The sequence below is a fragment of the Ambystoma mexicanum genome, chromosome 7q (genome assembly GCF_040938575.1).
Source record: "Ambystoma mexicanum isolate Mex_15411 chromosome 7q, UKY_AmexF1_1, whole genome shotgun sequence".
NCBI classification, from domain to species: Eukaryota; Metazoa; Chordata; class Amphibia; order Caudata; family Ambystomatidae; genus Ambystoma; species Ambystoma mexicanum.
The window spans coordinates 299,469,880-299,482,155 of NC_090941.1; the positions used below are offsets into that span (position 1 = coordinate 299,469,880).

The window sequence follows — 12,276 nt, forward strand, 5'->3', positions numbered from 1 at the left end:
GTTGAACCGTATTACCCCATGCATTTCTTATTGGGGTTCTGGGTGTGAAATAAGGGGATGATTGTGAGTTGGACCGTATTACCCCAGGCTTTTGTTATTGGGGTGCCTCAATGAGCGCGGCCTCTTTTTATGGATTGCATTGAAATATTTGCCTCATCTATATTGTCCAAAGACATTCCATGTGAACTGATTTCATCTATAGAAGATACGGATTAATGGCTAACTCCTAGAAATGTTCATTTGAATGTTATTGAAAGTTTGTTTTCTCTTATACATGAGAGGGGGGGTCAGAGGGAGCGGAAACAGGGGATCATAATTAAATCAGCAGACTGTTTTTTGGACTGTCTTCGGCCATGTGCCAACATATCAATAAAGTTGGGAAACATTCAAGAACATTTTTTTTTTGGTGCAATAAAAGGTTGATGCGAGATTATGTATGGTACCCAATCCGATTTATTGGATGTTCACTGACAAATTCCTTGATGCTGTCTGCCTTAGAAACAAATCCTTTATTTTCTTTGCACCCAAGTTCATGTACAGTTTAATGCAATGTTTTTCTGAACATAGTTGTTCTGTTTTTTAACCATTACTGTTTTCTTACTTATGTGTTACATTCCCTCTCTGTTCTTGATATTCGGCTATATGTCCCCTCTGGGGGTTATTTTCTTCTTCAATCTTTATTCTGAAATACAGTGTTCTACTAAAATGGTAAAGTTGCCATAACACCCATATTACTCATCAAACTTAAGGCTCCTACCAAATTTTGTTTTCCACACACCAAGAATTATACATGCAATATTTTAATCCCTCCCTTGTGGCTTGTGTTAAGTTTAGCCATGATTCCAATAACCTAAAGTCCATTATCATTAATTATATGGTTTTCGGGGCGAGGGGTCAAAGGGCTAGCTGCATACATGCTTTTAATTCAAATGTGTGTGCCATTCAGACTGATCTCAAAACTTTCACTTCACCGATGCTGCCTATACATATCCTTGTGGTTTGTTATTCCGCCCAACTCTATTCACAGACAATGCTGCATGGATGGGTGCACGAGGAGGCTGGGTAAGCTAGCCAACCAATGAGTTTCCCCGGTACTTTGTTTCCTATCTAACAGTAGTGGTGTTAAGTTCACTTGCTGATTGGACTCCATTTGTCATGAGAAAATGTACCACTCTTGAAAGATGTCTTTGAATCTTGAGTAAAAATGAATGTGTTTTCTTTGAAATCTTCCAAGAGTTCCCCCAATAAGACCCACTGTGGAAAACAAGATTTTGGTGATGGGTCGTGGTTGGAATCATTTAAAGGATAAATCCTTTTTATTCTGAACACTATTATCAGATTGTCTTTTGATTTCAAGGGCCTGGAAGCCAATACACCTATCACCGACTCTAAATGGGTATACAGCATTATTTGTTTTAAAGCATTGCATAGAAAGAATGATTTTTAGCCGACCCAATAACATACAGTTATTTAATTAAATCTCTTAATTGGAGCTATACTTAGAGTTGGATGAGTCCGAATGTTGCCCTGTATTAGCACTACATTAAATGTACTTTTTGCGTTTGCACTTTTTTAAAGTTCACTATATCTCCACGTAGCCTATTGTGATTCAATGGATCACCCAAAATATTTGAGCTGCATGTGGCTGCATTCTGTAGACTATGCAGAGCTGAGGTGCTGACGGTACTGCAATGTTTTCATTACATTTCATTTTGTCCCCCTCAAAGATTTATTGTAATTCATGGAGCTATATGGATAAGAAATTATTATATTAAAAACGTACATGGTATTTTTTTGTATGTGTATTTCTTATTGTGATGAATAGACTTCTGCCCTGCAGGAGTACAAGGATGAGTAGGGGCTAAAACGCCCATTTAGACCCTCACACTTCTACAACCAAGAGCCAACACAATCATAACAGTAAAACATGCAGTCAAGAGATATACCTCCTTTGCCCTTTGTGGTAACGTGGGCTGAGGAAAGGATATACTCTTAAGAGAGGTGTGAATGTGGTTCAGTAGCAACACAAACAGCGAATATAACAGTCCAAAATAAAGGCATGTCCAATCAGGGTTCTATAAAAATATATACACTTCAATGAAACACACCATGTATAATAATAACTAACTTGAAAAATACTTCACAAAACCCACCCCTGAGAAAAGAACACAGGATAAGCAAAGATGGTAGAAGCAGCACTCTAGGTAATGCATCATGACGAAAGGCAAGCAAAAGCAACAATGTTCTTGAAAAAGGATATGTACTTGTGAGCAAAAAGGGTTCAAAATGACTTAACCAGTCCCTAAGAGCCAAATACGGGTGTAGGGGGAAGTTGGCAGTCAATAATACCTTCTTTACAGTTCTTGGTGGTTCAGCAGCACTGAGCCAGACTTCCTGGAGCTGTGCAAATATTGAGAGTTAAAGGCCACAAAGGCAGATCCTGGTGGTTCAAGTGTATTGAGCAGTTCATGAAACATGCTCCACTCAGTTCAATAGTGAAAAACACTAGGATCTCGACTGTCTGGGCTCTCATGGTGCTGGGAGTCCCAAACCTGGACTCATGGACAAAAAGAGGCGTTGTTCTCAGGCTCCCAAACACAGGCAGGCTGGCACACAACTGCAGGGGTCCTGGGTACCGCTGTGGCTGGCAGAGTGGCAGGCGTGTTCCAGCAGATGATCACCCCCTGGGATGCTTAGGGGACAGAGCTAGTCTCTGCCTCGGAACATCTGCCTCTACCTCTCAACTGGACGACTTTAGAAAGGGCTGCTCTCTCAGCAGGGTCCAACGAAATCTTCAGGATGGTTCAAAATGATTCCAGATGATTCAAAGAAGTGGTGGAAGACCCCTTCTTTTATAGACAAAAGTCCCCAGGTGATTGGAATAAAGCCAGCCTGCTTTAGGGGGTCCAATCACTGCCCTTGAAATGACTGCACTTTGCCCTTTTGATGTCACACCCAAATCACTTTGCTCCAGAGGAAATGGAGGGGACAGGAAAGAGAAAGAAAGGCATTGAGAGCATCAAGATGGCAGAAGACGCCAATAACTGTGCACACCACTCTCTGGCTCACCCTAAATCCACCCTTCCCTGTCAATAGGATTAAAGGCCTTTAGAAATGCAGCCCCATGGTGTGGAGCGTGGGTCTCTGTGAATGGGTGTGCCTCTTGGTTTCTGTTCCCAGACCAATGTCCTGTGGAGTGGCTGTCTTGGGGGAAAGAGTGTTACCTGCACTTTACAAAGGAACAAGGAGAAACAATCCCCAAAGGCTAGTCCTGTCTGTGGACAGGGGTGGGTCTTGTCTGGAAGGAATACACAGATCCTTCCACAGCCGAAATGGGCCCACGGCTGACAGATGTGCAAAATCAATTGAAAGTGGCTGGGATAACTCTGAATGATGCTGGCCATCATACCCTTACTATGCCTTACATTTACAGTTTTCGGGATCACCAGGGAAACATCTTTAGAGTGATGTTGTTTTTGGACATGTGCAACCTCTGAACCTGTTCTGTGCCACTGCTAAAGCGGGTGTTGAGAATCAGGCAGCAGGGCACAAGTATACACTATGCTTTTGGCATGAAGCTTATGACAGGAGAATCTAATTAGCACATTGCCCTTTCAGAGGTGGAATTACCCGCATCACTTTATTATTTAATACAAATCAAAAAAGCCAGGGCTTTCACACCCTCGCCAGATGGCAATTCATCACAGTTATGCAATACAAATAAAAAATAATATACTTTGTATCACTTGTCTCGTTTTTTTAAATAATTGTCCTTCCATTCACTGAAAGTTTCTAAAAAGGTTTGATGTTGTTTTAGTGCAATCTTTGGTATTTTTTAAGGGGATTGTCATTTAAAGAAGCAGATCAAGAATGCTGTATTGTCTCGCAAGTATTTGAAAGATAGAGCTTGCTCTGGTGCATATCAAATGCATCCTTGCCCATTGAGTATTCTTCCATTCCCAAAATGTCAGTGTCCTCACTGCCATTTTGTCTTCTACATTGTATAGTTTATTAATTGAACACTCTTGCTACAATCCCGGAAATACAATACATGCACTGGTGGGTCTTCAAACTTGTTTAGTTATATGCGTAAACATCAGTTGAAAGAGATAGATATGCAATGCTTGCACTCTGCACCTCTGCCTTTGAGCCTTTCCATTCGTGTGATTGCAACTGCAAAGCCCTCGTCATGTTTCATCTAACTACTGCATCCAGGGAAAAGCATCATCGGTCTATTCCTGGAGACCCTCCTTTGAATGTGGATCCTTTTTACACCCCTACTTTCATTTAGGCTGGGATTGTTGCATGAACATTTCAGTTCATGTGTAAATTTCTTTTAAAAGTTGGCCTCCATCCACAGATAATCAAGTGTTTATCCACTTTTAAATTATTAATTTACTCCTTTTTGAATCCATTTAACATTCTGTCTTTCTGATTGAAAAGTACTAATCCTATCTTTTGAAACATGTGTTCTGTATTTCATTCCAACTGTTTCTTTTCATAAGAATGTTACTTGTTTCTGTTTGGGCAGATGTTGAGTTTCACTAAAAGTCTAAATGCATGCTGATTGGCCACCTAATACTGCCCTGCGTGTCAGTATGCTTTTTCACTCCAATTCACCCTTGTATTGTATTGTATTGCATTGTTTATTTATAAAGCACTTACACACAAAAACGAGTGCTTCAAAGCGCTCCAAGATGGGAGGGGAACATGGGATACAAACATTCATAAGGCCTTGGAAATTTCAGAATGATATACAGTAATCATAAGCATACTAGGCCTGATGACATTTCTGCTAATTCAAGTGCATTAATGTGTAGTTGTGGGTCAGGGCAGAGGGAAACATAACAGACAAGACAAACTGTCAATGATGCAAGTGCCAGGCAAGCAGTTAGGCTAGGACGAAGTGCGCCGGTCCAGGAAGGCCGGGTAAGTGCAGAGTGTTGCCTCTTAGGGAAGTGCGTAGTACTGCAAGTAGTGCAGGGCCTGAAGGCAAGTGCAGGCACTGGTGTGGGTGCCTGGGACCTGTAGGTTCTGAGGTGAGCCAGGCGACCAGTCAGCAAGCTGAGCAGAAGGAGGAAGTAGTGGTAGAAAACAGAGATTAGTAGAGGAGTGGTAGAGAGAAGGCAGAGGAGAAGAGGAAGGTCTTGAGGAGTTTCCGGAATTTAAGGAGTTCTGGCTCGAGATGAGAGAGAGGCAGGGAGACTGTTCCCGATTGTGGTCCCTGCAGAGGATAAGGATGTACTCCAGGTCTCTGTTTGGAAAAACGTCTCACTCTCAGAGAGTTGGAGGAGGATGAGCGGAGTGCTGTAGAGGGAGTGTATTTGGGAAGAGTGGGTTGTAAGTACTGCGGGCCCTGGTGCCAGAAAGCCTTGTGAACTATGCAGAGGGCCTTGTAGTTGATACTTGAAGCAACGGGGAGCCAGTGGAGGGATTTCAGTGCCAGGGAGATGCGGTGCCTGGGCTTCAGGCCAAGTATACGTCTTGCAGTTCTGTTCTGGATGAGTTGTAATGGTCTGAGTGTAGAAGTGGGGAGATTAAGAAAGAGACTGTTACAGTAGTCAGATCTAGAGAGAACCAGAGCTCTGGCGACAATGAGTCTCTGGGGGGAAAGTGACAAAAGGTAGGATACTTCAGAGGAGGTGCAGCTGACAGTGAGATTTTTGGGATATATCTGATATGTGTGAGGAGAAGGACAGAGTGGAATCGAAGACGACCCCCAGGTTTTATGCCTCGATAGTGGGTGACTGTGCTGGGCCAAGGGAGTCTGATCAAAGTGAGAGTGGGAAAACAGGAACAGGGGTCCCAATGAGGACAATCTCTGTCTTACTGGCATTAAGGCAGAGGTCATTAGCTGTGCACCAGAACTGAACTGCGGACAGAGAGGCATGAATGAGCGAGGAGGAAGAAGAAAGTGAGGGTAGCTTGAAAGGGTTCCATGTGTTCATATCCCCACAACAATATCGCCATATAAAAATATTGCCATAATTTTGCGGAGATATTAAGGCATGTAACCTGCGGGGGACACCCACATAACCCCCGCATTATTTTTAAACGAGCGGGGGACACCCACGCAACCCCTGCTCCCAAAAACCCCCAAAATTATCCCCCCCAAAAATATCACCTATGGCCGTTCCAGACAACCATATATATGGCAATATTTTTGGTGGGGATAATATGTAGTGATACCCTTGAAAGAGAGCTGAGTGTTGTCCCCATAACACTGAAAGTTGCAAGTGAAGGAAGAGATCAAGTGGGCCAAGGCGGCCATGTAGATATTGAAGAACCAAGCAGATAGGTTAGATCCCTGAGGGACCCAGCAAGTAGAGAGAGTGATAGCGGAGAGAAAGGGCCTAAGTTTCACCTGGGATGGACGGGTGGAGAGAAAGGAGGTAAGCCACGCCAGGGCCTGATCAGTGATTCCCAGGGTATCCCGGAGACAATGGATCAGGGTGTTATGGTTCACAGTGTTGAATGCAGAGGAAAGGTCAAGGAGAATGAGGACAGAAGGAGAGTTAGAATCAAGGTTTGAGAGCAGGTCTTCACGGGTGTTCAGGAGAGCAGTTTCTGTGCCTGTGGATGCTCTGAAGCCAGACTGATGATCATGGAGGCAACCAACAGATTCAGTGTGGGGAGTAAGCTGAGAGATGGCCAACTTCTCCAGTAGTTTGCCCAGGAAAGGGGTGATAGAAATAAGGTGAACGTTTGCTGGGGTAGAAGGGTCGGCATAGGGTTTTTTGAGTGTTACGAGAGGAGGGGGAAACACCAGAGGCGAAAGTTATGTTGCAGAGGTCCTTCTACCGTAGTGTTGTGCATTTAATCTAATCAATACACCATGAACCTAAAACTATATTTTCTTTGTGATGGTTCTTATTAGTTGCCTAGTATTTGAGAAAAAGATACTGATGATCAATACAGACTTCCGCCATGCAACCAGAAAGCATTTCACGGCTCCCCAGGTTAAAAAAAAAAGAAATGCAATTCCAAAATGGACATCTTACCTTTTGTCCTTCTTCAATCCTGTACTTGATACATCAATGAAGTTGTCAAGGTTGTCACTGTATTAAAAAGGAAAGAAATATGACATAGGTCAGAATGCTGCATCCAGTTCTGAAGACATTCACCAATTACCTGTGCTAGAGTGTACAATTCATAATGTGTGGTAGATTCTATGGGTGGGTTGTAAGATGCAAGAGTGGCTACCAGCAATACAAGACACGATTTTTTGATTTGTTTGTCTGTCACAGATGTTGATAATTTGAGTTGCTGTCTGACCTTAGAGTATAGAGGCAATGCAAGTGCCACGCCATCCCAGCCCTTTCAATATTAATGCACAATCAAAATGGTTTATTTTTGTCATTGCTAATGGCAATGTTTTTTCCATCCATCACTGCCAATGCAGCATCGTGCCCTGTTCAGCTCCTTGCTATAGGTTTGCCATGTGGCTCTTAAACACGATGCTATGTGAAGGATCAGTAACAAGGCTGATGGATCAGATAGGAACCAATAAGTACATTCTGCACATAACTATGGAAAAATAGTTCCTAAAGATATCCATGTGCTCCGTCTGCTTGAGTAAATAAATTACATTATCAATCAATATGCGATGTTTACAGGCTGTTTGGTCTTGCGCAAGTCACTTGAATACTGACTCCAGTATCTTACCATAAAGCGGGGGCTGTTGTATTTCAAGATTCCTTCAATATGATGTTATATAACCATTTTTTAAAGTCACCGTAGGTAAGGGTCTGGGTATAGGGGGTACTAAAGAATATGAAAGGTCATTCTGCTTTGTATAGTTCAATTCTTTTTTTACATTTTCAATGTACTCATATTGTTATTTGTGTTTTTCTGTTCAACCAAAGCACCTCATTGTTCACATTTGATGATCTTCATTACACTTCTCTTCTTCTTCACAGTACTCACTCAAAAGTGGCTGTCCAGCAGGGAGACAGACCAGCTAACATCCTATCCCCAAGCACTGCTTTCTGGCTACTAGCACTCTCACCCCTCTCTACCGGCCATCTGACAGCCAAGCAGTGCCTTCTTTTTTCTTGTTTTGTCTGTCTCCAGGACTGGCCCATTGGTTTAGTATTGACATGGCATGCGGGTAGTACAGAAGAAGACACAGGTCGCAGATCAGAGGATGTGGATCATGTGTGGCCATCTCTGGTTATGGCTGGGCTGTTAAACAGTGCTGGGATGTTGGAAAGGGGTGGGCTGGGCCGTTCACCTTTGTAGACAGACACGCCGTGGGATTGTGATGTCACCAGGGTCGGACTGGGGCAAGAAATAAGACCGGTCACCCAAAAAAAAAGTGGCCCATCCCTCGCCTCAAAAAAGTGGCCCACCCCTTGCCTCACGACCCTTGACCTCTAATGACATCACCGGAAGTGATGTCATTTGACCCCACCCCAAAGTGACATCCCGGGAAGCGATGAAACACGACCTTTCACCCGTTGACAAAACAGGAAGGGGCATCAAATAGCATTGGTCCTAAGTACACTAACTTACAGTGACTCCAAGCAGACGTCCAAGGCCAAATGATAATATGTTATTGTATAGCACTTACGCTTAAGCTCTTTTTTATAGAACAAATATGCATACAATATTACCCAACCTGTGTTGGTACTCATTTATTGACCTAAGAAGGATGAAAGGCTTTTTGAAAAAAATAATAATAATAATAATCAATTTTATTTTCTTCCAAATCGGCACAGGGATGGCCAGAAACCGGCCCCCACTCCCCAGGGACGAATTGGGCCCGGCCATGGGCCGAAAGGTCGAGGGGCCAATCCGCCCTTGATGTCACCCTTAGAAGCCGTACAGACCGGAAAGACGGTGGCAGTGCGTGAGCAGTACTCCAGGAGCTCGGGGGAGTATACATGATTTCAACTTTAAGGGACTTGACTGTCTATAGAACTACGCGTGCATCCTCTTCTCACGCTCCTTCATCCAAGAGGCATATGTGCCACTATGCCACATGAGGAGGGGAGAAAAAAGATAACCAAACCCGGAAATTGAATTACAGACGAGGAAGTAAGAGGCTCTGTCTTCTGCTTCGGCGGCAGATGGGGCCTCATCACGACTTGGCCGGTATTTCTGCCGGGATACCGCCTGGGCAAATAGCACTACTGCCAACCGGTCCAGCGATATTATCGCCAGATCACGGGTTCGGCAGTAGCAGTAACTCCCCATTGGGTCCTTTGGACCCAATGGGACATTTCTGGCACGTGTTTGATCTGCAGGTCGCAGGTTAAAATCGGGGCATGGTCGACTCAGCCTTTCATCCTTCCGAGGTCGAAAAACTGAGTATCATTTTTGATTGGGTAATAATAATGTGTTCTGTGTAAAATGCTTTGGATAAAAGCGCTACATAAACAAGACATTATTGTTACTGGCACATTTATATTTATCGCTGAGCAGCAGACAAGGGCTGCACGTCTGAAACGTGAGACGCACGAATTTAGAGACGGATACCTCGGATCAGCAAAGAAGCAGAACACATTTCGTAGTTACTGCCTCCCAAAGAGTCCATTTGGGAAAGAGTCGTTGCAGTGGGCGACAAAGAAATTAAGTGTTTGAGTGTAAATAAAATGATTGCCAGCAGAGCACCGTGTTTTGTTTCTAACAGCAGAGATCAGATCGAGAGATGACTGCAGAAAGCAACGTAACCATGGACTTCGTCAGGAGGATCACACATCTTTTTCGCACACTAGTTTCAGAATATATTCTTATAGACTCTCATCCGCAATCACACTCCTGTTGATTGCGGTCTGCTTTGGCCACCGTATGTCAATGTTGCACAAGCGTGAGTTCAAATTACGTTAAAGGACTAACCATACTTACTTATTCCTGCTAATATTTGTCCCATCTTTTAGGCAGTGGTGTATGTCCCTATAATAATATCAGCCCTTTTGGATGCCCTAGGTTTACTTTAGATGTTTGATAACCAAGGCCATATTGATGATCACTTCAGTTCATCTCAAGTCAATATTGTTTTTTTTGTTGCTGTGCAGAAAGTTGGCATTAAAAATTGCCTTGACAAAGGACAGCTTCGTGAAACATGTGCCAGCCCTGCTTTGCTATGAAATGTTCTACAAATGGATAAACACTTTGCTCATGTTCCATTTAAAAGGATGAATGTGCTGCAAACGTACATGTAAACAATCTATTTAAAATGCAATAAATAAAACTAATGAGCCTTGCACGTGGCGATAACGCACCAGAAGCAACCTCATATTTCCAATACTACTGATAACAGGGAATTATGTAAAGGGAACATAGAATCGAGAGTTGTTCCCTGTAAGGAAATCAAAAACCTTTCTCTTCAACGCATGAGGGTTAAATTAGACACTTTGAGACAAAAATGCCATGTTGCCCTTCAAATGAAAACCTACTACTCCAAGGCCCACAAGACATTGCCTGGTGTGGTACAAGCCTTCATTAATTAGGGGGGTGAAGCTCGACTGCAAGACAGTCTCCTATGAGGATAATAAGTAAAAAAGCATATGGACGATTTCCATTCAATAACCAAATTGCTTGAGTTATTTTAATATAAGATCATATCCTTTTAGGGAATTGCTCATTATTCCATCTTGGCAAATGGGTTTTGGGATAAAGTATTATTCTGTGGTTTCATGACAAAATGAGGATTTTTAAGAAATTAAATCTAGCGTGTTTTAAGCTCTGCATGAGACACATCAGGAAGCTGAACAGAAATTAGCAACGCAATCAACTTACAAAAAGCAATAAAAGAAGCGTTCATTTGGCAAAAGAGCTCTTGCAGTCAAATAAAAAGGGGAGTTATCCCATCGTGGGCCCTCCACTGGTGGTGCAGTTTGACACTGTAACCGCTTTGAGGTGGTAGTGGGAAGTGCTGGCAGGTCTCCCCTAAACCACACCGGGTGGTCCCCATAGTCGCAGAAATTGTATATCACCCCGCGTTTGTTGGACGATCCGTTTGATGCATAATGCGATTTAGACTTAGAACAGCAATGTTCTTCCCATTACATAGAGAATTGCACTATCCAAGAGAGGGAAATGGTCTCTTTGAATGCGCCTGCAGAGGATCCCTGCTGACACAGTCGCTATTATAGCAAGATTATAGCAAGAAAGGCGTGACCCCTTTCTGCGATGCCAAACTGCACTAGGTGAAAGGCAAACTGAGTTTTGCCCGCCCTGCTTTGTGCGGCATGAATAGATAAAAAATTATGGCCCAATAACGCACATTTTTCTAAATCCCCTTTGGGCCTCATTAACAGTATTGTGGTAATGGCAAAACATGAAATTTTAGGACAACTTGTGGAAATACTACCTAATTTTGATTTGGGTTCACATGGGATATTTGCAACATGGAGTACACACAAAGAAGATATATAATCCATGATCTAAGCTGTCAATCAAATAAAATGATTGGTTTCTGATGAATAGCTAGATTGTGGCAAATATATGAGCTCTTCATTATCAAGAGGTTTCAATGCAGCCCATCACAGGCCCCCACTGATACTTTTTCAAATCAAAACAGAGGTAGCTCCCAAATAACCACTACAGTTGTTCGTAGCCCACGGACTTGTTGTCATCAGGTCTAAAGCTAACTCAGGACACCGGTTCTTCGAATCAACCGGCCAGATGTGAAACTTGTCCTGGCTCCGCTAAGGGTCGCAATTTAAGGGACATTGCTGGCATTTTTAGTCTGCGGTCGATAGAATAGCCTCGAGGTGTGGTGGTCGCTATTCAAGGCAATACACGTGAGGCTACAACACAGACAACCAGATGGTGGTCTGCTCATAAAGGGCTGTTGAAGATAATGTAATGACTTATCATGATTCAGCAGAATGACAGTGTCTAGGGTACTAATACAAATATGAACATGTAATCCAATATTAAGCGAATAGAAGGAAGGAACAGCAGGACTGAGAATGTCCATGGAACAATTACTTCTTTCATTTTGGAAACCCCATCTCCCTGTCTCTTCTCCCACGATGGCTATGTGGCTTCAGTGAGCTTCTAAGGCCATTTGAAGGCATTCACAAGGCAGCCATTTTGTTCAGAGAACAGGTTTTGCATACCTTTCCCTGTAAGCCTCTTGTGCATTTGGCTTATGTTGCGTTGACAGGGCATTGAACCTGCATAATAGGAAGTCGCCACGGCGTGCCACAGAACGTCAATTACTCCATGCTCAATGAAGTCGAGTCCAGAGTCTGTTTTTTAACCCACCCATTTACATCTTTGCCTGTGTTTTGTTTTTATAGGAGCTTCAACAAAATTATTTGT

General features: G+C 43.1%; 1 protein-coding gene across 29 annotated transcripts in view; it reads right to left on the reverse strand.

Moving 5' to 3' along the window:
• Window positions 1-12,276, reverse strand: part of SCEL (sciellin) — a 500,729-nt gene that overhangs the window by 173,281 nt on the left and 315,172 nt on the right. For all 29 annotated transcript variants that reach the window (XM_069640234.1, XM_069640237.1, XM_069640230.1 and 26 more), the window contains one exon: window positions 7,002-7,058. In XM_069640234.1, coding sequence (XP_069496335.1) covers window positions 7,002-7,058 — 57 coding nt within the window. The remainder of the gene's footprint in view (window positions 1-7,001; window positions 7,059-12,276) is intronic.